The sequence below is a fragment of the Fusarium oxysporum genome, chromosome 3, assembly GCF_000149955.1.
Source record: "Fusarium oxysporum f. sp. lycopersici 4287 chromosome 3, whole genome shotgun sequence".
Lineage (NCBI taxonomy): Eukaryota > Fungi > Ascomycota > Sordariomycetes > Hypocreales > Nectriaceae > Fusarium > Fusarium oxysporum.
In genome coordinates this window covers 1,342,440-1,365,518 of record NC_030988.1, presented here as the reverse complement: position 1 = coordinate 1,365,518, position 23,079 = coordinate 1,342,440, and the positions used below count along the sequence as shown (strand labels likewise).

The following is a 23,079-nucleotide window of genomic DNA, read 5'->3' as shown; positions in this document are numbered from 1 at the left end:
TTGTAGTCAAAGCCGAACTGTTGTTCAAAGCCTCTGACCACCAGCCGCGCCTTGAACTTGTCGAGGTTGCCGTCCTCGTTTTTCTTGACCTTGAATACCCATTTGACGGTAAGTGGCCTATTGTGAGCTTGGTTGCGGTCCAGCATGCGCCAAGTTCCTTTCGTGAGGAGACTGCGCAGCTCACTGTGTATTGCTCTGAGCCAATGCTCCCTTTGCGGACCTTGAAGCGCTTCAGTCATTGTTTTGGGCTCAGTGATCACCTCTTTTCGGGGATCGGGCAGCTTAGCTGATGTCATGGATGTTGTCGTCTGTCCATGCTGAGGATTATGCACCTCAGCATGCTGAAGATTGTTCACTTCAGACCTTTGTGGCCTTGGAGTCTTTGTCTGCTCCGTGACGGACTGTGGCCGGCTTGAGATGGGAGCTCCGTTCTTGCGGATTTCCGGCTCAACATCATGCTCAGTTTCGGTCAGGAGTTCTGTCTCCCCAACCTTTTCGTAGAATTGTACATTTGCAGAACGGACGATCTGATGTCCCTTCCTGCGAGAGGGCACCCAGCAGGTGTAGATCTGTGAACCTTCCATGCATAGGTAGATTCCAGCCTCTCCTCTTGGGCCAAACTTGTGTGATCTCAATCTTCGTTCCTGCGGTATGTGTATCGTGACTTGTGAGCCGCAGATTCGTTCTCCGGACAGATCCGGCTTGTTGTCTTGTCCGGGGAAGGCCTCGTTGAGAAAGCTTTCCATGGGAGTGAGGCCATCAATTGCCCTGGTGGCTGTCACGTTTGTCTTGCGCACCATATCTTCCAGGACCAATGGCCAGAGCTCTATCGGGATTCTTTCCGATTCCATGGTTGCTCTGACTTTGTCAAAGATGATGCGGTTAGAGCGCTCAGCAACTCCGTTAAATTCAGGAGTATATGGTGTCGTCTTGATGATCTTGACGCCGTGAGTGTACTCGAGGTTTTTGAGAGACGCACCATAGAGCTCAGAGCCGCCATCCATTTGGATTGCGTACACTCGGATGCCATACTGAGTTCGTATCTTGGAGATGAGCTGGCCTAGAAGTTCCGAAGCCATCCCCTTCCTCGTGAACGTGTAGGCCCATCTCATTCTATGCCTGTCATCTGTGGCAATCATTCCCCATCGTTCGCCTCTAATGCCCGGTGGATTGACTTTGAAGGTGTCAACATGAATGAACCCGGCCCTGGAGGCTCGTTTCCGTTTATTTCGCGGAGTCCATCGTAGGGCCTTTGCGATGTCGCAGGCGAGGCAGTAATTGAAAGGCTGATGGTCGTGGTGGCCGTCACAGTACATTCCTCTGGTCATTTTGGCAGTCTGTGACACCTGATATGCGTTAACATGGCCGAGTCTTCGGTGCCAAAGGTCGACATTCAGGCATTGGTTTGATGAAGCAGTGTGATGATTGCATGGTTCTGGCTGGAGTTCCGAGACGGCCTGGTTTGAAACAGTAGTCTTTCCGACCTCAGTGTTCACGTACAGACCGTCCCTTCCTATGCGGAGGAGACCAAAGACATCTCCTGTTGGGTCGTACATGTCGTTCCCGTCTATCCAGCCGCCGTTCTTGTATAGCCTGAGTCCTGACATGACATTTACCGGAAACTCAGGGATGAACAGCGTGTCTTTGAGGTTAATTGTGACCTGCTCACCCCATTTGTTTATGAAGCAATTTTGACTGTCCCCTTACCGAATGGGTACACCTTCCCACCGCCCGTAACGAGGACCGTTCGGGTTGCAGGCTGCAGTTCTGTGAATAGGCTTTGGTCGTTGCAGATGTGGACTGATGAACCTGTGTCGAACAGCCATTCTGCGGTTGAAGAGATGTTATCAAGGGAGACTTTACACGTCTCTGTATTGTCCATAGGTAGCTCGTCTGAGACGCTGTCTTCAAGAATCAGAAAAGATCGCTCAACTGTCATGTGATTTGATTCCTTGATATGGAGATTCTTGGTGCTGTCGCGTTGAAGATCATGCTCCATGAGTTCCTTGGCGAGACGGACTGCCCAGTCGGGTCGCTTATCCTTATGGGCGAACCAACAATCATTTTCATGATGTCCTCTCTTCTTGCAGTTCGTGCAGGTATGTTCCTTGTTCTTGCCGACTCGATGATTGGTTTCCTGGCTAGACTTGTTCGCGGCTCGCTGGTTCTTTGAAGATCCTCTCCTCCGGCCACTTGCCTCTTGCTTTCTTGCGGCCGGGCCCTTCCTTCCAGTCTTTTTACTGTGAGCCCAGTACGTGGAGGCAGTACCATGACTGTCATCATCATCTGATGACCTGTTTTCATCAATGAGATCTTGCTGCATTGATCGTAGTGTTGGCGGATGCTCCGAGCGTAGGAGAGCGCGCTGTCTGGCAGTCCAGTCAGGGTACTCGTTCTCGCAGGCAGTCAGATAAACAACCTTTTTGAGGGTATCTGAGATTGGTTCTTTCTGCTCGAGGAGAAGTTTGACGAGTCGTTCAAAGTCGACATTAAATTGTGGAATTGTCTCGTAAGAGCTTGTTTTGATCCGGATGAACTGGTAAAGTGTTGTCTGCAGAAGAACTGGGCCCGTGCCAATACAATAGGCCTGGAGAAGGTTGAACATCTCCTGGGGATTCTCAATCCCGACTAGTTGACTGAGTGCTTCTCCAGTGCAGTTACCTCGGATGGAGACGGCAGCTTTTGCCGCCCTGATCTTTTGATCCATAGTCTGCTGTTCCTCGGGAGGGTAATCACCAAAGACAGCATCTTCGAGGCCATTGATCCGAAGAATGGCCTTCTGAGCTGGGCAATATTGCTCCCAATTGGAGGGGCCGCCTAGCTTGAGCTCTTGCGGAAGGAAAAGAGTATTCTTTTCAGAGATGACCGTGGTACTGTCATACATTGAGGATGGTGTGTGGTCTTGACCTGAAGCACCAGGTTGCGACGATTCGGATGCAGGCGATACTCTGATTGTGTTGCGAGTTCGCATGGTGGAAGGTGGGGCTCGTCGTGACGTCATCTTGAGTTGAAGTTAAAGTTTGGTTCTTTGATTCAGAAGAGAAACCCGGTGTTTGCTAACCCGGGCTCATAACCTGTTGTTTATATTGCGCAGTAGTGCTGGGTGAAAATGTATTTTTATGAAACTTGGTTGTTCATTATTGAGCTGAGAGTTATTCTCGGGTTTATATCTCTAGATGATTGTATCTAGGACTTTGAACTTTAAATCTAGGACTTTCAGACTAACAGTCTGAATCCTGAAGGGAAGGGGATTCCCGGATTTTCCAACAGATCATCCAACAGGGCATGTGACAACCAGTTGACTTTCGGCCTTGACGCGCTCGAGCCTTTAGTGAGGCCCGATAGCATCGGTAGTTTCCGATCGATTTTGACTCATCGGATAACTTTATGGATAATTGGGCGGCGAAACCATGCTACATCATAACAACCAAATCGCGATCTGGTGGAGGCTTCAGGTGTGGGGATGTGACCATAGGCTATCGAACAATATTGTCAGTATGTACTCGACTGGGGCCTTCTTAATCTGGCACCAACTGACCGATTCCCAAGCCAAACTGGGGATCCAAGCCACTGTGAGCCCCCAGCCGTTGTTAACTTGGCGTTATCAGTTCCACTTCTCGTCAATTGGGCTGGTTCGTCCGCCCATGGTAGTCCTTCCTCTTGAGCACTTCTGACCGGTTAGCATGCATTGATGTAGATGTGTGGATGGCCATCGAATGTGTGAACGAGATGAATTGGGGCGGAGTGTGACGGTCGAAAGGTCCTGGGAATCAAGTTACACTCCAGGTTGCCGACAGACTCATTCCCCTCGACCAATATCCACCTTCAACAACAGCGCCTCGGGCTAGGCAGACTAAGAGAGCTTTCCAAGGCAAGCCATCCCCTCCTTTGTTTCTCGTTCATCTCTATCCTTAGATTCAAAGGAGGTGTGGAGAGGTTCGGCGAGATGTGAATTTGTCGGCAATCGAAGAGATGGATGACAGTATAAAGTTGCGGGACTGCAGTACTTAAGTAAAGGATAATGACCTTTGTTTAAGGACATGAAGATAGCCCCGAGATTTTGGAAAGGTTCATCGGAGCAGCAGTCTCACCAAGCTAGCGCTAGAGTGACCTGGTGAAGTTCGCGGAGTCACGGTGCCTTTGCGGTCAATGTCTGACAAGTTCAATGCTTGCAGGCCAGTCTTGTGATCCCGGCAGCAGTGATATCGAACATCTTGGTTCTCAAGCGGTGCTTGATGCCTCGGTTGTGGACTCCGTAGTTGTGTTCATGTCTTTCGCACATGTTGAAGGCCGCTCGAGTTCACTAATAGTTGGTGCCACCTTCAGACCCTTTGTGAGATGTAGATCAAAGTTCCGTGTCCCATTTTCTTTTCGTCATGGGAGTGTCACATGGCTGGGCGGTCGATTTGGCCGTCCATGTCGTTGTTCAGGGCCTGGGCGGTCTCAGTATTTTCAAGACCCGAAGCTGAGACGCGTTATGACGACCCCCTGATCTGGGATGAAAACGTGAAGAGTGATGAATCGATTGCGGCACTCTTCACAAGCATTACTATGCATTAGGCCTTGTGACGCCACGATAAGATTCAATATTTTGGTCGACTTCAAGTGGGGTCAGTGGTGCATGTCCCCACTGCAATTTGGTTGTTTGCCGTTGTACCATGCACAAGACCCACCAGCCTGCCTGAGGATTCATTGACGCCCTTACTTGACTTCATTTCCAGCAACAACACAGGAGAGACATCAGCAGCATCAACATCAATCTCAAACTTTAGTCTGGATATCTTTCCCTACCTTCTTCACAGATCCACCATGGCTACTATTGACCCTGCCGTTCCACAATACCACCGGGCTCGTATTGCCCAATATGTTTTGAAGCGTATGCGTCAGAAGTCCCCAGAAAGTACCCTCACCGCCAAGAACCTCCTGGCGATTGTTGAGAAACCACCTTTGCCACTGACAGTGGAGATAACATTTCCTCGCATCACCTTTTGCTGCGGCTGCATGTGTAAGCCAATTCCCCGTACTTCTCTTGCCAGCTAATAACTTTCACTACAGGCGGATCCTATGGGATAGACTGCCCTTGCCGCGGCGAGGGTTGCCGTTTAGGAATGAGAGTCCATATTGACATGGAAAAGAACCATTGGAAGCGCGACTTAACGCCGCCACAATATGCTCCCTCCCCACCTGTGACCTTGACGGAGGGCCAAATCATCAAGGTCGTTCCACACAACTTCAAGGCTCACCTCAACGCTATCCTTGAACCATTCTTACGCGCCGCGATCTGTGCCTACAATGAGAAATATGCTAAGTGGGCCTATGGCCACATTCTCAACCCTGACTCTCGTGAGCTCGATTATCGCTTCAGAACTCTAGAGGATCAGCTTGAAGCAACTACAACTCAGATTTTCAACAGAATCTTAGACGATGTAGGCGGGCTTGAGGTGCTTGATAGGAACAGCACAGACTTCAGGGAGAAAATCATGATGGGCTCGATCACTGCTTTCACGAGAAGAGCATAAGAAGGGAGACGGGGATGGTAATCAACACGAGAGCCTTCTCGGTCCGGGGAATGCTATTGTAATTTTCATAACAGTCTATATCCCTATCATTCTAAACCACAAATCTCGAATTCTGACTACTACAAGTTTCAATTTTCCGTGATCATTCTATCCTGGCACTTTTAGTCATGTAGGTGTCCATACTGGCTGGCCTGGGCCCTGGGTCGTAGAGGGTGAGCTGAATATAGTATTTTCGGATATGTAGTGTTGCCGTAGTGTTCGAGATTATTCCCAATATCGAGATAATCATACTCGTAACTCTGGGCTCCGGTAAGGCACAAGATAAGGCCGCTAGGCTATTAAAAACCCCTACGCGGACGGTTCATCGAGGAGACGCATATCGAAGAAGGAGCAGAACTCTGACTTGGAGTCTTCGACAACTGCGGTGAAGAGTTCATCCTCTACCATGGCGATCTCAAAAACCTGCTCATGTTTAGGGTAAAAAAGATCTTGTCGACCGGGCCAGTAGACTCATAGTAGGTCCTTGCATTTCCTCATGCCAACGGGCCAGTAGAGTTGTCTCTTTTGCAACTCGACCTAAATCGTACTTGTAATCGACCATACGTAGACGAACGTATTGGCCGCGGAGCCGTTCCAGATGATCGTGTTGTGGTTGACGTTGTACCCGTCCGCGAGGAGGAAACAAAGAAACAAAAGCGTCCTCTGCGTGGAGGATACCTTAGAATTTGACCAGGTCTTGCATTAGCAAGTTAGAAATGATCTCGTAGTTGTTGACGATCTCGGGCAATGTGGTTCCGCTGACCGTCAGGTAGTTACTTTATGTCTCGTCCCTCCGCCTAGCTCCCAAAAAGCTAGCTCACCTTAGGTTCACTCTGTTGATTCAAGCTCTCGGATAGCAAAGGGAACATGGCGTCTCAGGCTGGGAGCGCATTGCCGAATACCCATGACATTGGATGCCTCAAAGCTTGTCATGATCTTTCTGGATCTTGCCAGCGTGTTTAATACAAAGATGACTGTAATTACCCTATTGCCACAAGGCTGGTGAGACGGCGACAAGATGTCTCAACCTATAACTTCTACAAATAATCCAATAAGTGAGGCCCAGGAACAAATTATTCCTGACCTTGTGCCATGCTTGGTGTGCCATCAAGTTTGCTAAACATTGTAATGAAGATAGGTTGGTGCGTAATTGATATGCTGACTAACCCGGTATTGCTGTACCGGGGCGAGTCTATTTTGAATGAAGTAATAGATTGCTACGACGCAACCCTCACAGCATGTCATCTAACTCATATCGCAGAAAAACTCAGTGGTATAGTATATAAATATCATATCACTTTGGTTTTACAAACACAGGAATAGAATGCTTGACAGGCACCGGGATGACAGCATGGATGGCGATGATGAGATTGAGCCTCCAGGACTTGGTATTGTTTTGAAAGGTCTCGCGGCCGTAGGAGGGTCAAAGTTAATTCATGCTTATCCGGGATGAGCCCGGCGAAAGTAGGAGGTGGGTGGAGTTTCGCAATTCGCTCCACATCCTCACACATGTGCAGACAGACATTCAGGTCAATAGCATCCATGGCATCTTGCGGAACACATACAAGTCGCTCTTTTCAAAGAATTAAATCTCAGATATGGTGATTCTAACTGGCGGAGGGAAGGATCCACAGTGAGAATCCTCGAAGAAGACAGGTCTCTTGGACTGGACAGCATCAGACGGAGCCTCCCAAGGGCTGATCCCGACACTTGCCTCCTGGTGGGCGATGTCGAGCTTTGATATGTTCTGCTCTCCACTTTCAGAGCTTTTGGGGAATCTGATCTCTCGGTTATTTACTTTCTGCCGTTACCACTGCTAAAATTCCCGGAGCTTCTTCTTCCAGATCCTGTCACTTTCCTTAAAGGCCGCTTCAGTGTCTATCAGCTCAGATACGATGCTTCTGGCAGCTGTTTCACACTGAGAACGGTCGTAGTTGAAAACAAGAGCTGGCAAGGCGTTCTGTTCGTGAAGCTCATATGCCAGAGTGAAGAGCCTGTCAATATTGTGAACAGGATTTGAGTAACTGCAACGTTGTATCTTGGCGGTACTGTCAGCTTGCACCGAAGGGTCAACACTCTGTTGCAAAGCGTAGAAGGGAGACTCTGGCTTCTCCATGGCCTCCTTTAACGTCTTCTTTAAATGCTTCTCCCACTCGACAATATGAGTCTTTTCGATGACCTCTGGCAATTGAAACCATCGTCGGCTTGTCCAATACAATGAACCTCATAGAATATGATTCTCTTGAAACGCCGTGACCATGCGGTTGAGCTGCTGGCGTTTGTCGAGGCTAGGAGCATAATCCGTAACATGTGAGGCGCTGTAACCAATATTTGGCACCGAGGAGGGTTGTTGATGCGGTAATCGCGCGTGTGTGAATCCCCCAAACGGACTTTCCCTCTTGCATCCTGAACCTTTAAAAGAATCGGGCCTCGATCTTCGTAGCGATCTGATTCACAAGTACTTTTGTGGAAGCGACGTACACCAGGACTCCATCGTCGCTCTCCTCAAGTACCCTCTTCATGGCGTAGAAGGAGGTGAAGGTCTTTCCTGCAGACGTTGGAGCCACAATCAACAAGCATTCATCGGCATCCCGGTCCGGTGGAAGAATTCTATGCTAAAAACCCCAGTTTTTCGCCGATATCGTGGCACGGAGCTCTCTGCTGATGAGGCCATGCTGTATTTTAAGGTCAGAGACCACATAGGGCAGCAGAGTCTTGACTCGGGATATGGGAGGCAATGGACTCCTCGGTTCGCTAGGAGAGGTGCTGGCAACGCGGCTGATGGTGCGTCTTCGAATAGCATATGTCCCTTAGATGCCGGCTCTGACGCCGTGCCATCATTTTTCCCTTAACTGACTGTATTCTTCACAGGAGACGCGCCCAACTCCGTTCGCGATCAGACGATGTGCCAAGATCCTCGGTTTATGACCTTCCAAAGCGCGTACCTCAACGAGATTGCGAATTTTGACCTCCAGAATGCGTTCCTAGAAGAATAGAAGGAACGCCAGCTGTTTCGGCTGTTCGCACATGCCAGCCTCACGCGCGATCCTCGAGCTACGGCAGACATGGTGCCTGACTCAGTCTGGGCCAACCTGGCACCATATCCGGAAATCGTCGAGCTTCGAGAACAACGCGCACAATTGAAGCGGAGCAAGTACCGCATCGAGGGTCATGAGGACGAGGAAGAGATCCGACAGCTCACCAACATAATCCGAACGAAGAGGGCGTACCGCGAAAAGCAGGTCGCCAAAGAATGCCGCGAGGATTACTTCTAGCACCGTCCCACTTGAGACATTGAGTAGCAGGCACGCGAGACGGTCAAGCGTCATCGCGTCCAGCAAAACGTCAGGACTGAGGCTTAACCTCACATCAAAGCGGACAGTGAGCCTGAGCATAACCTCAACCAATTTCTTCTCCTCATGCAACCCGGAAAACGCCCGGACTGTATCGGCGACGCGCAGCTCTCCCTCGAAAAGCGTGCTTTTTCGTACTGCCGTCCGACCGTTTGGAACGGCCATTTTGATGACCAGCACTTGATCGACCGCGAGAGAGCACTGCAATGTGGTGACAAGATAGTGTGTACACACCCTGCTTGTCGCAGCCAAAACCAAGGACAAAATCTCGGATTCCATTATATGGACCAGTTTAGGACCCATGTGCAGATAATTCATCGGGTGACGCTGCGATCATCGTGCTAAGTGGAGCAAAAGCGATTGCGCAAGCTGAGGCGTCGAAAGATAGTTGAAGGATAAGCATGACAAGTTTGGAGCAATAGATAAAAAATAGAATGTTGGGGTAGCTCAATTCAATCTGGCTGAACTAATATGGCTCGATCGACTACCGCATACAATTCTTGCGCAAGGCCCAAACCTGCTTGTTGACATAATCCAGTACAGCATCATTTTGTCTCGAGTATTCCGGATGATCAATATTGCATAAACCTAGATGATAGACAGAATCGTACTGGCTCCCTTTAACTAGGTTGCACTGGTTTCTTCGTTGTTGCGCGATATCATGTTGCGTACGATGATGCGGCCCTCTGCTCGATCTTTCTCTTTAAAGATGCTCAAACCATGAGCCTGGAGGAACTTGAACTCGTCCCCATAGTGCTTCTTCACCCATGCATTCTCATTCGCTCTCAGAGGCCCCTCGTCTATGTCTTTATCCAGTAACAGAAGTTGAGCGTTATCATGCTTCTTTCTTTCGCTGTCCGGCCATTCCACCCGAAGTAGGTATTTCGTGAATGGATCAAAAGGTGGAGGTCCAACCTTGGGGCCGACCGGAGGTCCGCTGAGACGAACTTGGAAAAACCGGGCGGCTTGGGGCGCCGGCATAAAATAGGCTATGCGGCGGCTATCAGAGAGTCTGTGGATGGAACCCGAGGAGGTTCCAGAAACCAAAGTGACGACATGGTAGTCATCTAGAACGGGCGACCCGATGATGTTGCAGATGATGCTAGGGGCGTGCAGTACGTTCCTCAAACGGAGGGTGCCATGGGAGCGTGGACCATTTCGGTTTGGGGATGCCTTCGTGGGAAGGTCGACCGTACCTATGCCGATAACTTCAATCAGAGTTCCAGTCATGCTGTTAATAGCAGAGTTGAGGGAAACGTAATCGTCACCGAACCAAGAACGGTCTTTAGCAACGCTGGTCTTGTTAGAAGGTCGATCTTGCATCGCCAGTCACGGAGCCAGCCGGAAGGGAAATACGCACTGAACGTTGGAATTGTTGGACCAAACCCAAGTGGGGCAAGGCAGGTTAGCCTGAGGTGTCCTCTGCAACGATGCCATCGTGAGGATCAAATTTCTCAGATAGTGTGCAATATGAGACTTGGTGCTGTACCACGAGCGCTTTAAAAGCACCCTGGCTTACCAGTCAGGAAAAGAAGCAACAAATGAGTCTACTCAGGTCGTAGTTTACAAATCACCATTGTCAGTATGGTAGAATTAGTAATTCGTAGATATATCTTACCTTTACCTTCAAGGGATTCTACCTAGGGAGGACTTCTTGTTGACTTGTTGAAACCAATTCCCATTGGTTGGCTTTAGCTCAGCTCAAAGCCAGCCCCCGTCATTTCAAGCCAATCAAAAACCCGGCTGGAAGTGCGTTGTTGCGAGCGTCGCCAGCATGCGATAATGTCGTCCCCAGCAGGCTTAGGCATGTCATAGCATACCAGTATCATCGCGTAGAAGCAAGACATCAGTGTCCTGTGCATGCAAGCCTTGCAAAAGGATGTACCCTCTGACGGTTGTCAAGTACCCCATCTATAGGCGAGAGGGTTTATCTGGAGGTGACGTTAGCGGCCGGGACGTGCTTCTGCGCTACAAGGGCTGTCAATGACCAGGGCGCACAGAACACAGCCCTAAGGCAATAGATAGGCTCTGTGGTGGAGATGCGACCCTGAAGTCCCCCAAAGATGATAGATGGATTTAAAATGCGGTCGCTACCTATTAGTCAAAAAGGGCAGGCGACCCTTGGTCGTGCCCCGCGTGGCAATAAATCTATCTACACGATCATGACGAGTTGTAGGAGTGGGTGAGAGGGCCCTGACTTTGCTGATGTTTAGTTGTGTTTGCTAATGCTGGATTAACACCTGGATGTCCCTGTCGCCCTCGAGCCTTTGTTCGGCATGACGATACGGAACTTTACTCACAAGTGAAGGCTCCAAGTAATGGCACTCAATGGATATGGGGCAGCCAGGCAGACCTCATGCGCCCTACACAGGCCGCTCTGTCACAGCCTGGGATGGTATGTACAACGCCATGGAGGACAGTCAAGGCCCAGAAGCTCCACGACCCTGTGGCACCAATGATCCGCAGCATGACTATGGCCATAACAGTATCCATACGAATAATTATGAGCAAGCACTAAATAACGAGCTCTCCGACTCATCCACCGATAGTGATCGAGAACTCTGTGTTGGCAAATGCCAGTCCGATTATTGCCCACGATGATACAGCCCTTGGCACAATTGACAGCTGTAGCCGACGAGGGTTGCTAAAGTTTCTAGGACAGTCACAAAAACTGGAGTTCAGGTGTAGAAATGATGGTCACAGAGATGTTGGGCTTCTCCATAAGAGCCCGTCGTCGATAGAACGTTTAAAATTTGTTTGTTTGTTTGTTTGTTTGTTTGTTTGTATATTTTTCGTCTGGGTGGCTGTAACGAAGCCAGATCTCCTACTGGAGCAAAAGACGTGCTGAGCTAGCTAGGTACAGGGAAACCCCGCTTCCTTCACCATCCAGCATACCAATGGCACAAAAGGTGCTGTATTTCTCAAGCCCGTCACCCGTCAGCGGGTTCGGGGGCAATCTATTGTCGAACTTTTTCCACCGACCAGAATTCTCTCGCGCATCACTACATCTGCCGACGCAGTCCACAATCTCCAGTAACCAAGTTGTAGCTCGTAGTCGACTGTCGCGGCGGCAGGGAAAAACCTCGGGAAGGAATCAGAGGCCGACGGTGCGGCTTGCCTTCAAAGGAGAAAAACCCATCGCAATCGGCGTCGTTGATCGGGAGGATGTCGCTACCGATGCCATGGGCATCGTCCTCCGATATCTAAGGCGTTCTGGTTCTGAGGTGCCGCCATTAGATCCGACAAAGGTGTTGTCAGAGAAGGCGAACTCTCCAAAATTCCTTCTCTGAAAACTGCTGTTAGGGAGCCGATAGCATCCCCGCAGTTTTGTGTGGTCGCGTGGCCTGCAGAAAATCCCGCTCCTAACACGGCACTAACAGTGCGTGCCAAGAAAGAATTTTTACAGGGGAGAGTTGGGGAACGTTTAAAATCACCATGGTGGTGTTGCGCTGCAGGGTAGGTCACCTAACTCTCGGCCGTACTGGGTAGTTGTGGTTTGTCGCTTTGCCAGCATGGAACTCTGGTCAATCAAAACTTATCCCCTGGCCAATTTTCTTTGGTTATCCGGATACCAACTCAGTCCCGTCCTGCAGAAACTGGATGACCTTGGATGGATGAGGGCAGCCGCGTTGCTTCACGATACAATCCGATTCATCGAACCAACCACCGCTGCGAGTGCCTCCAATATGGTGTTGTCCTGGCAGGTACCGTACTTTAGAGCGATACGCTAGCTTCCTCCTTACGATCCACGAACCTGCTCAAGTTGATCAACGCGACCTGCTCTGACGCGTCCCTCGCTCGGCCGCATCGCGGCATTACCTCCTACCAAGATGATATTATGAAAGGTGCACCCGAACCTCTGTTCGCTTCTCTCTACTTCTTACTGACTATCTTTACACAGGCCGGCCTGTTTTCCGATCCCGCTCGTAGCTCTTCTAGTCAACTGTTGTTGTGTCGTACTGTCCAAGACTGCCTCAAATCTAGCCCGATGATCGAGATGCCTTCTGGCCAGCGACCCCACGGCGATGTCGTTGCCGTATGGAAGGTACCTTAGGGTGACGATTCGCATCCCTTCCTCGCCCATCCGCGATCATACTCACCAGCGATCGATACCCTGTCCGCGACCGATTCACCGACCTTCACCCCGATCTTCACCGCGCGATTTGTGAAGCAACAAGTTCTGGTTCATATAATTGGATGTTGATTGCAAGCCCAAGGTTAGATAACCTACAAGGATGGCAGTTCCTACTCGTCCATCAATCCTCCAGCGCTGCCAGTATTTTGGCTTCATTCAGTTGTAGCGATATGGCGCTTTTCCGAGCCCTTGGTTTGCTCGATACTGCCCAGTCTCATCACGGATGCCCTCGACAAAGTTCTTCACGTCATGTGCTGTCACAAACTGGCTCGTCCGGAATCTGCAGCCGCCCTTGTTTTCTGGGACAGGTTCTGGGGACTCACTTACGAGGGTAGGCCTAACATTCTGTCCCTCCATTTCGACTGTACTGACCGATCCCTAGAAAAATTACGGTATCTCTTCCTCTATCTAACTACGCCTATAGTCCTTCTCACCAGCTCCATTACCTGCTACCTGACCAAAAGCTCCGACGGATATCCTGGCAGCCGAGGTGCCTTCTTGCCGGCTATTCCAGGACGTGACATCATTTCTGTTCTGAGATCACACGACACATGAACCTTGACCAGACTTCCACATACGGTCAGCTTGATCGTCAGTTACCCTCGGTCCTTCGACAACTAGCCATCCAACTGAGTTGTGGTTCGATGCCAACTTGCCACTCGATTCCGCCTGGCCGAACGTGCATCCATACACCTGTACGTGTGTATCCGTACGCAAGGTGACCGGAATGTGCCCCAAAATTGCGTCCTCAACCCATTCCACTGCCAGCGTCGCCATTTTCCGCAACGAGAGCCAGCAAAGGCAACCGCAATCTACTGGTCAGGATTGACGCCCTGTAAAGGATCTTGCTCCATCATTTGTCTTGCTCTCATGCACAAGCGGGCGAGCCCGTCAGCGTCTCCTCAAAAGCGCGTGTTATCGCGACCAGAACAATTCGCGATTGAAAAATCCATGGTGCACGCCATGCCAGGTTAGGGAGGGGAATTTCACGCCTCACCAGGCACGACACCGAGCCATTACCGCGATTCATGATCCTAGAAGTAGTGACCGGATCTTTCGCGCGGATACGAGCCGAAGCTGAGAATGCAGCTGTTGTGGAGGAGAAAAATGGCAAGAGGAGTGCGACGTTTAATATTGCGGAATTTGAGGAGAGTATGCCTCTGCTGGTGGGCTGTTATCGCGAGACGTTGCGTCTTGTGAACCAGACTCTTAGCACGCGACGCATCCTCCAAGACACAAGCGTCACAACACCCGAAGGAGCAACATATATTCTCAAAAAAGACACAGACTTGCAACTCCCGGCTGGCGTAGCACACTACGAGGACAGTGTCTGGGGCGCAGATGTCAACGTCTTCAATCCAGAGCGCTTCCTCCCATCATCCAAGGGAAGCACAGAGGATGAGCGCAAGCGAAAAGCAGCGTACATACCCTTCGGAGGCGGTCGCCATCTGTGTCCAGGCCGCAACCTCGCTTAGCAGAGATAATCGGCTTCGCGTCTGCTCTACTACTGGGTTTTGAGATTGAAGCTGTGGGGATGGGCTTTGGCAATGTCAAGATGCTGGGACCGCAGCTTGCAGGCGGGACGGTAAGGCCTGAGAGGTATGGCGCTGGGTTGGGGGCTGAGATAGCGATGAGGCAGGGATGGGAGGATGTGGAGTGGAGGTTTGAGTGTTGATATTTTGGGGAAGATATTGATGTATCATTTCATCAATCGTGTTTGCTATGCTAATACAGTGATTGACCCCAAATACGATGGTACAGACGTAGAAAAGCCCCTGTTGTTTTGTGATTTTTGTCGAAATGCATGTAGAATAAAGCAGATAAATCCCAATTATCTGATTGGCCATGTCATGAAAGACCCCAACTCCGTCACGTGTGTTCCATACCGTTAATCCAAACCCATTCAATCACAGGAGACGCAACCCGCAAGCGGATTGTCCAGAAAAAGCCTTGAGGAACGAATTTGAAGATAAAAATTGGGCAGGGGATATAATTCTCAGCGGATGACTAGACCCACAAACTCTAAATCGACCCTACACAAAGCGGGATTCTTAAAGCGGGACCCTTAGAAAGATGAATCCCTCAAAAGCTCACGATGAGAAGATTTACGTTCGGTTCATTTGACGACAGCCAGACTTTCAGAATCTACAAACTATCACTCATTGTAAACATAGCGGCATGCCCAGTTCGGCTCCAGTTCTTTTGCGACAAGGCAGCCGAGGGGCTGAGTTTCAACAATCCAGTGCTAGAGAGCCTGATCACCGCGTATCCGAAGGTCGTCAAGAATCTCCCCTTCGCCGACCGTTATCGGCGTGCAATGTTGCCCTTCATGTAAGAGCACGAGGCCAGTTGTCCCGCAGTGTCCAATCTTTTGGGTCAGTTGCGGATCGACTATCACAACCGTTCTGCAAACACCAAAGTCCCATCTTCACAAAACGAGATCCTCATGCGGAGGCTATCGGTAATGGCGTGTATGAGAGGGTCAAACGCGAAACCCAGTCGCGGCAAGTCATCCGAGAAGAGAGGCTGGATGCTGGGGCAGTGTACGAGGCGGAAGTTGGAGGCATATATTGAGCGGTACGTGGAACGACTGCACAGATCGAATCGTTCAGTAGACGCAAAGCAGTGGGATGCTGTGAAAAAGGTGACAACAGAGCGAACTGGAAGAGACGCAGGAGAGTGTGTATACAAAAAGAGGCCAGAATGGCAGGGAAAGGGTCAAACTGCATAGTTGGGTTACGTCTTTGAAACGTAGGAAACACTTGAGGACTTGAGCACAAATGCAACTTTTTATTCTTTATGGGGATACTTCTTTGGGGGATGGCGATTGCGATGTGGCCTAGTCCCGCCGTCTGGGCCTGGGAAAGGATGCAAAGTGATGCTAGACTCGCCGGCGTCGGCCATGGCCGACGGAGATGGGGAATTAGAGGGGGAATTGGCCGGAGGATCTAGGCTATCTTCTGCAATCGATACATGAGAATGGCCTTCTGTAGGCTGCGGAAGCTGTTTCTTATATGAAGATCCCGCCCAGGCTTGGCGCTGTCAGAGCCTCGTCGCCTCTTAGAAGGGGTGAACGGAGTGGCACGACCCTCCCAGCGGGCGGAGCGCTTCGAAGTCGGAGTAGAAGATGGCGTCGGCGTGGCCGTGGGGACGGCAGCCGGTCTCGGTAGGTAGGCCAAGTCGAGGACACGGAGGGCCAGCTGATTGGTGTCGGTGGTGCGGCCAGTGACTTTGGCAGTGATACTGAGAAAAGCTCCCGACTGAGGGATCTTGACTTTTTGCCAACGCTTGGTGGTTTCCAGGAAACAGGTGACGGAGAACGCGATTGGAGCTGCTTTTAAGGTGTCGTAGACGGATGTTTCGACGGCGAAGCAGCGGTCCTCTGAAAAGTCAAGAGTCTTGTCGCTGCGAGATGGCACGAAGCCGATAATGGTCATCATCGGACACCACTGTTCTGGCAAGTGGCGTCGATACTTGTCAAAGTCAGACACGTCTCCCGGGTGACTAGGGAGAGTTAGTTGGAGCTAGATCGGGTACAGGACAAGACGGGACGTGCCTCATCAAGCTTAAGGCTTGGACACTGATCTCCAAGGCCCCGTCGGCAGACAGGGCAGTAGAGAAGCGACCGTCGGCGTAGAAGAAGGTGTTTGCCACATAGAGGTCCCTTTCTTCTCGTGTGAGATAAGCATGGATGCGGGTATGAATAGGCTCGACGTTGACATTAGGACTATAGAAGCTACTCTCGTCAAAGATGTTGACGTCGGTCTGTATTTCGACGTAGTTGGGTGCATTTTCACGACTCGGGTCCTCTGTGACGGTGTCGACGAAGTCGCGCAGGTGGATGGTACTCGAAAAGGTCGATTGTAGAGACATGCTGAACAGAAGTTGAGGGAATGATTGGAAACGTGCCACATCTCGCGCGAAGGTGCGGGACGGCTTGCTATAAAGGGAGGGGTTCCAACATGTTTGGTGAAGGAACTTTGACTGGGTATTCAGAGCATGTGACGAATGTCACGTCAGGGGATTGAACGTGAACCTTGTTCTCATTGCCAAGCAGATGATTGGTGAGTGCGACACAGGGTCGACGGGGAAAGCGTTAGACGAGGTTACTGCCGTTTCAAAGCAAGAGGGTGCTGTGTTTGCAGGCTGAGGTGGGGAATACTCCCAAAGCGTTATCGAGCAAGGATTCAGGGGTTATTTGAGTTTAAGCCTGAAGGAGCGTGTCCTCCCGTAGCCCGGGCTGAGGAGAAAAACGGATAGTTCGGGTGTCCGGGATGGAGCAATGAACTGAGGTAAATGTGCAGGCATTAGCACCAGACCCTTGGGGGCCAAGTGGCCTGCCATCCTTTGCATCACGATAGAACTATGAGGATAGGAAAGCGAGCAAACGTAGGCCATCATGGAGACGGAGAGTCTGTCCGATCTGTTCCGTCGCCTAGATGCGCAGAATCGCGAGAATGTGGCACTCGCCGGCCTGGGGATCCGTACATCGGCAGATATCTTCGAGGCTATACAGAGCCAGTATGAGCACTCTAGGAGCCAAAGAAATGAGGCATATGGATGGTCGGTTGTTAGTCCGGCACTGGTAGATCTGGGCATTCGGACGTCAGCCGACATTCTAGAGGCGTTGAACGGGGAGAACGGCCAGAAAAGTGGTGATATGAGTTCTCGCCGACGTCATCGTCTTCATCGGAAACCGGGGATCATGTCATCAGGCCAAGGCCAAGTCGTTGACAGCGCGGAAGGTACGGTAGAGAATGGGCCTCAAGAAGAACCAAGGCATCGGAGTGAACTGAAGAGGTCCGGCCCTCGTAGCGACGACGGGCAGCTACCACACAAACGTCCCAGAACTGTGGAGCGCCAGGAGAGGAGCGAGTCTGAGCAGGTGCAAGACCTCGCCAACGTGCTGGGTGTGTTGGAGGAAGACTTTGCAGAAAAGGAGCGGCTATCTGACGACCAGACATGGTGTACGCCTGTGAGCCACGAGAGAAAGGCGAAGACGGTCGAGGAGTTCTACAAAGCGTTCCACGACATGAGAACGCTGCCGGTCCTCACCTGTATGTTCTGTTATCCTAAGCATAGCAGAGCTGAGTTGCAGTATGTTGACTGGGACTGGTGGGTGGCAAATGCCATCGAAAAGCGCGACGGCTCACCTTTCAAGTGCGTTCAGTGCTTCCCTGTAGGACAGAAGATTCTCGGGTGCGCAGACTGCGGAGGACACCTGGGGAGAGGTGCGTTATCGGCAGCAGCGCGGCTGCACACGCAGTTGGGATGCGAGCACATGTTTCCTGACGAGCTGAAGGATCTCACGCCGGTCGAGGAGAAGCTGATTGCGCTGAACTCGTGCTACGGCTTCATCACCAAGCACAGCGTCTCAGATGGACACAGACAAGGCGCGACCTACCCGAGACATGTGAAGGGACATATCACGGTATTCCCAAACAACGTGCAGGAGCTAGCAACGAATGTCCTCCCACATCCGCTCTTGAAGGTCATGGATGATGTCCATATATCATGGCAGGGGCAGGAGAAACCAGCGCCGAGTGACCTGTCAACGTTACTATCGGTGCGACGTAACGCCGTCGAGAAGGCATTGCTGTGGCTCAAAAGGCACAATCCGTTGTATGCCGACATCGAAATTGACGAGGCGGAATTGGATAGTTGGGATGCGCCGTCACACGGAGTGCCTTCCCAAGTTTTTGATCGACTGGAACGGAATGAGCCTTCGGCGAGGGAGAAGATGCAGACGGTGCACATTGTCCCACCCACAGAGCGCGATATCGACGATCATGAACCGGCAGATAACCAAGAGATCATGGCATCGTTAGCCGAGGGCCTAAGCACATCAGGAGAACCAGAAGTTGATGGCTTCGCCTCTGGTGAGGATGGTGACGATTGGGTCGGTAATAACAGAGATCGAGTGGACGAAACAGAATCATCCGGCATGTTCAACTTGGACGGGCGCCCAGACATCCCAGATGCGGAGAAGCTACGGTATCTCGTCAAGTCCATGGGTGAGGTGGGGCCCGGGGAGCATACACACGGAAGTACCTGGAAAGGGTCAGCCAAGGTGAGGCACGGGGGCGCCGTCGAGCCTTACATCTTTCCCGTGCTGAAGTCTTTGCAGATTCCTTTGACACCTGGTTTGTAGCCAAAACATTTCCCAGCTTGTTCCCGCTGGGCAAAGGCGGTCCCCGGCAGGCCGAAGAGCACTCCAAGGATGCGACAGGGCAAGTGCATCCTATTTTCGAGCTGGAAGCCGCTGCGCAACACCTCGTATCGTCCCGGAACATGAGCTTGGAGGCTTGGGTGAAAATGGTGATCCAGCGACACGGCGGCCGCTTTGCAACGCATCCCGTCTTTCCCTTTCTCGTTTTCAATATAGGGGTGCGGTCTAGAAACCGCCGCGTGAACATGGCAAGCATGCGGAGGAGTGATTTCCCGGACGTAGAACGTACCATCCAAGACTTGACCGCGTCAAGGCTTGAGAAGGCGAGGGGAGAGCTAGAGGCTTGCGGTAAGACTGCCGATCCAGACGTCAACCGGCTGCTGAGGAACCTGTCACTTTACGGCTACCGTCAGCCGATGTCAAGGGAGAGCAGGCTGACGACGCGGCGGAAGATCAAGTCCCTCATAATTCGGTACGGCATCCCCGCCATCTGGTTCACGCTCAACCCAAACGATATCACGAACCCGATAAAGCTCAAGCTGGCTGCATACCGTACCCGTGAGACAGACAGAGCCGAGGAATATCTAAGAAGTCTTGATCAGGCGTACAAGAGGGCTCGACTCGCGATATCGGATCCCCTCAGCTCGGCAATCTTCTTCCATCGGGAGATCTCCATGTTCTTCCAGTACTACGTGATGGTTGGGAAGGATTCAGTATTCGGGCGGGTCAGCCAGTACTATGGGGCAGTAGAGACCAATGAAAGGGGCGCGCTCCACCTCCACGGCCTCCTCTGGCTGCAGGGTAATATGTATCTGAGTTCCCTTCTCAGCGACGTTCAAGGAGAGGAGCAAGCGGCATATCGGCAGCGAGTGACCGAGTATGTTGACAGTGTCTTTACGGAGGTTCGTTTATGCCACACCCGGAGCTGGCATGTTGGTGGATAAACGTTCACATGTCTGACAGGATCTCGATGAGGAGTCTTTCGCGAGAGTGCGAACAGGGAGATCGGTGACGTCTGACGTGTCGTCGCTATTGGAGAGAGCATTCCAATTTCCCCCGACTTTCGAAGAAGAAGCGAACTTCTGCGCAGGTGCTACACAAATTCACACGCATAGCCCTACATGCGTCAAGTACGCGATCGGGAGACGCGGAACGAAGCAGAATCCTTGCCGATTCGGGGCGCCTTGGAAACCAGTGGAGAAGACTTACTTTGACGAAGACGGGCTATTGCGGCTTCGACGCAGCCACAGCCTGGTGAACCGATGGAACAAGGTAATGGCAGTGGGGCTGCGACACAACCACGATATATCCTTCATTGTGACAAAATGTAAGGGTCTGGCGCTCGTCTACTACGTGACCAACTACGCCACCAAAGTGGAGGATCCGGTGTGGAAGCGTGTGGTGGCAGCCAAAGACCTAATTCGGCTCCTGGGTGATAGGGATCAGTCGAGCAACGGGCGAGGTCGAACCGAGGGCGACAACCGTCACAGCCAAGCGCGCCGATTTCTGCTGCGAATGGCCAACAGAATCTTCACGGAACGGGCGTTGTCGCAGGTCGAGGTGTTGGCACATTTTCAGGGATACGAGACAGAATTTACAAACAGCACCGCCTGGACGTTTCTGAACGTCTACACTCTCTACTGGCTGGTGGTGTCGGTTTGGCGACCCGCCTGATAGACGTGCTAAGGAATGCGATGACGAGAAAAGAGATCACAGCCGGCTCAACAGAGATCTCTTATATGGTTGAGCAAATGTACCGCTTCCAAGCGACTGTCCTCGGCTTCACCGACGACTTTCGCGCTATGGTCATCCCTGATCATGATGCGCACATCCTAGGAGGTTCAATCTCGCGGGCAGAGATCCCCCGGCAGGAGCAGCTGAGATCCCCCGGCAGGAGCAGCTGAGATCCATCAAGTCACAGCAAAACGGTCTCTCCCGCGAACGGGAGAAGATGGTCCAGGGACTGCAGAATCAGTTGGGCGGCACAGCAGCCGCCGACGGAGTCGCGGCGCACAGCAGGTCCGACAGGCCCGGCCAGCAAGACAATCTTACCACGCATGCCGATCAAAGGGGCCCATCTCGGGATACGGGTCCATCGACGGGCGTTATGTTCGGCCCATCCACATCCTTTTGCGAGACCGGAAGGCAAGTGGCCGAGTCCTTCACACTGAACCAAAGACAAAGCATAGCGTTGCAGTTGATATGTCGCCAACTTGACCGGATGTGGCACGACGACAACGAAACCCCTCAACTCTGCCAATTCATTGGAGGTGAGGGAGGCACCGGCAAGTCTCGCGTCATTGCTGCCATCGCGGAATTGTTCGTTCGTACGGGACAATCCCATCGCCTGCTATTGACGGCGACGTCCGGCACAGCGGCCGCGAACATCAATGGAATCACTATCCATTCCGCTTGCAGATTCTCTAAAGACACAGTCGCGAGAGTAGGCCGCGCCGGTGACCCAGACGGCTTCGCATCGTCTGGCTCGGCAGCTCTCCGCATCGACGGGCAGACCAAGATGGACTGGCAGGAGAAACAGGTCTTGATCATAGACGAAGTCAGCATGCTGGGCGCTCGGACGCTGCACGCCGTCAACGAACAGCTCTGCAGATTGAGAGAGTCTGCTCGAGACTTCGGTGGGATTCCGATAGTCATCTTTTGCGGCGACTTCCATCAGTTCCGTCCCGTGCAGGAGCGATCGATCCTCCTCCCCAGCGCCTCTACTACCTGGGAAGGAGATAATGGCTTCGGCATAGAACAGAGGCGGCAACATGACATGGCTCACGCCCTGTGGAGGAAGTTCACCACAGTGGTGCTGCTAGATGAGCAAGTCCGTGCCGCGCAAGATCCGCGACTACGTGGGCTCCTGACACGCATTCGGAAAGGGGTACAAGACCAGTCGGACGTAGAGTACCTAAACAGCCACTGTTATCAAGAAGGCAGACGGATCCCGTGGGAGTCAGGCATCACAGTGGTGACGCCGCTCAATAGAAACCGCTGGAACCTGAACATCGAAGCAACGCTTGCCTTTCGCAAGCAATGGCAGCGGCAGGTTCGGATATTCGTCTCCGAGCATAGATGGAAGGACAATGAGCCGACGGAGGAAGAAGCCATCATGATGTTGGGTCAGGGCGACGACAGCACCATCCCGGTGCCCGCCATCTTCATGTTCGTACCTGGCATGCCCGTCGTCGTAAACAAAAACACCCATCAAGGTCTGAAACTGGTGAACGGCGCCAGTTATACGGCCCAGCACGTTATTCTCGACAAGGCTCACCCGGGCCACCAGATCGACGCCGATACCGTGCTCCATTTTGGCCCGCCGGCGGGGATACTGTTGGGGTCAGAGACGACGAGAGACTTCCGCTTCATTGGTATGCCCCCCGGTACGGTCCTCCTGACGCCTACGAGTGTTAAGATAGAGTGCCAAAGGAAACGGCCATGGCAGCAAGTCGATGTCTCGCGCAGAGGGCTGCCATGTGCGCCAGCGTTTGCATGTACGGACTACAAGGTGCAGGGAAGAACGTTAGATCTGGTGGCGCTGGAGCTGCGAGGGACCAGGACCACCAACATTGATGGCCAGGCGGTCCCGAGCCAATGCGACCCTTATAGCCTGTACGTACAGCTGTCGCGGTGCAGAACGCTGGACGGCATCATGCTTCTGTCTAGGGCGCGAGAGCATGACTTGATAGGGAACACGGTACCGGCGGAGATGGCCCAGGCTGAACTGAGGCTGGAGCAGCTGAGCGAGGAGACACTCAAGGGCGCGGAATCCCGGGACTGGCTAGAATAGATTTGAAACTAATTCAGTTCGAAGGAAGAAGGCAGAGATAAAGCAGGGAAATTGAATATAGGAAGGGAAAT

The 23,079-nt window shown here is 51.9% G+C and overlaps 10 protein-coding genes across 10 annotated transcripts; 6 read left to right on the top strand and 4 right to left on the bottom strand.

The window, feature by feature from the left end:
- The first annotated feature begins 4,675 nt into the window (after positions 1–4,675).
- Positions 4,676–5,659, top strand: FOXG_12597 (uncharacterized protein). The gene is made up of 2 exons (XM_018392420.1): positions 4,676–5,005; positions 5,056–5,659. Exons 1-2 carry the CDS (start codon positions 4,810–4,812, stop codon positions 5,517–5,519), a joined length of 660 nt encoding a protein of 219 aa, XP_018252097.1. The 5' UTR covers positions 4,676–4,809; the 3' UTR covers positions 5,520–5,659.
- A 1,715-nt stretch (positions 5,660–7,374) lies between these two features.
- Positions 7,375–7,674, bottom strand: FOXG_21033 (uncharacterized protein; the record flags this gene model as incomplete). Its single annotated transcript, XM_018401364.1, has 1 exon — positions 7,375–7,674. One exon carries the CDS (start codon positions 7,672–7,674, stop codon positions 7,375–7,377), a length of 300 nt encoding a protein of 99 aa, XP_018252096.1.
- A 556-nt stretch (positions 7,675–8,230) lies between these two features.
- On the top strand, positions 8,231–8,833 carry FOXG_21032 (uncharacterized protein; the record flags this gene model as incomplete). The annotated part of the gene is made up of 3 exons (XM_018401363.1): positions 8,231–8,342; positions 8,430–8,538; positions 8,593–8,833. The coding sequence occupies 3 exons, from the start codon at positions 8,231–8,233 to the stop codon at positions 8,831–8,833; spliced, it is 462 nt and encodes a 153-aa protein (XP_018252095.1).
- Positions 8,834–9,351: 518 nt separating this feature from the next.
- FOXG_12595 (uncharacterized protein) lies at positions 9,352–10,757 on the bottom strand. The gene is made up of 2 exons (XM_018392419.1): positions 10,272–10,757; positions 9,352–10,205 (listed from the first exon to the last, which is right to left on the bottom strand). Exons 1-2 carry the CDS (start codon positions 10,346–10,348, stop codon positions 9,536–9,538), a joined length of 747 nt encoding a protein of 248 aa, XP_018252094.1. The 5' UTR covers positions 10,349–10,757; the 3' UTR covers positions 9,352–9,535.
- Positions 10,758–11,154: 397 nt separating this feature from the next.
- On the top strand, positions 11,155–11,558 carry FOXG_21031 (uncharacterized protein). The gene has a single exon (XM_018401362.1). It carries the CDS (start codon positions 11,240–11,242, stop codon positions 11,510–11,512), a length of 273 nt encoding a protein of 90 aa, XP_018252093.1. The 5' UTR covers positions 11,155–11,239; the 3' UTR covers positions 11,513–11,558.
- A 1,644-nt stretch (positions 11,559–13,202) lies between these two features.
- On the bottom strand, positions 13,203–13,403 carry FOXG_21030 (uncharacterized protein; the record flags this gene model as incomplete). The annotated part of the gene is made up of 2 exons (XM_018401361.1): positions 13,203–13,345; positions 13,370–13,403. The coding sequence occupies 2 exons, from the start codon at positions 13,401–13,403 to the stop codon at positions 13,203–13,205; spliced, it is 177 nt and encodes a 58-aa protein (XP_018252092.1).
- Positions 13,404–14,074: 671 nt separating this feature from the next.
- On the top strand, positions 14,075–14,682 carry FOXG_12594 (uncharacterized protein; the record flags this gene model as incomplete). The annotated part of the gene is made up of 1 exon (XM_018392418.1): positions 14,075–14,682. One exon carries the CDS (start codon positions 14,075–14,077, stop codon positions 14,519–14,521), a length of 447 nt encoding a protein of 148 aa, XP_018252091.1. The 3' UTR covers positions 14,522–14,682.
- Positions 14,683–15,001: 319 nt separating this feature from the next.
- Positions 15,002–15,969, top strand: FOXG_21029 (uncharacterized protein). The gene has a single exon (XM_018401360.1). It carries the CDS (start codon positions 15,225–15,227, stop codon positions 15,618–15,620), a length of 396 nt encoding a protein of 131 aa, XP_018252090.1. The 5' UTR covers positions 15,002–15,224; the 3' UTR covers positions 15,621–15,969.
- A 429-nt stretch (positions 15,970–16,398) lies between these two features.
- On the bottom strand, positions 16,399–18,390 carry FOXG_12593 (uncharacterized protein). The gene is made up of 2 exons (XM_018392417.1): positions 17,719–18,390; positions 16,399–17,637 (listed from the first exon to the last, which is right to left on the bottom strand). Exon 2 carries the CDS (start codon positions 16,917–16,919, stop codon positions 16,551–16,553), a length of 369 nt encoding a protein of 122 aa, XP_018252089.1. The 5' UTR covers positions 16,920–17,637; positions 17,719–18,390; the 3' UTR covers positions 16,399–16,550.
- On the top strand, positions 17,446–23,008 carry FOXG_12592 (uncharacterized protein; the record flags this gene model as incomplete). The annotated part of the gene is made up of 4 exons (XM_018392416.1): positions 17,446–19,060; positions 19,198–20,117; positions 20,179–20,867; positions 21,052–23,008. The coding sequence occupies 4 exons, from the start codon at positions 17,446–17,448 to the stop codon at positions 23,006–23,008; spliced, it is 5,181 nt and encodes a 1,726-aa protein (XP_018252088.1).
- Between the last annotated feature and the right edge of the window lie 71 nt (positions 23,009–23,079).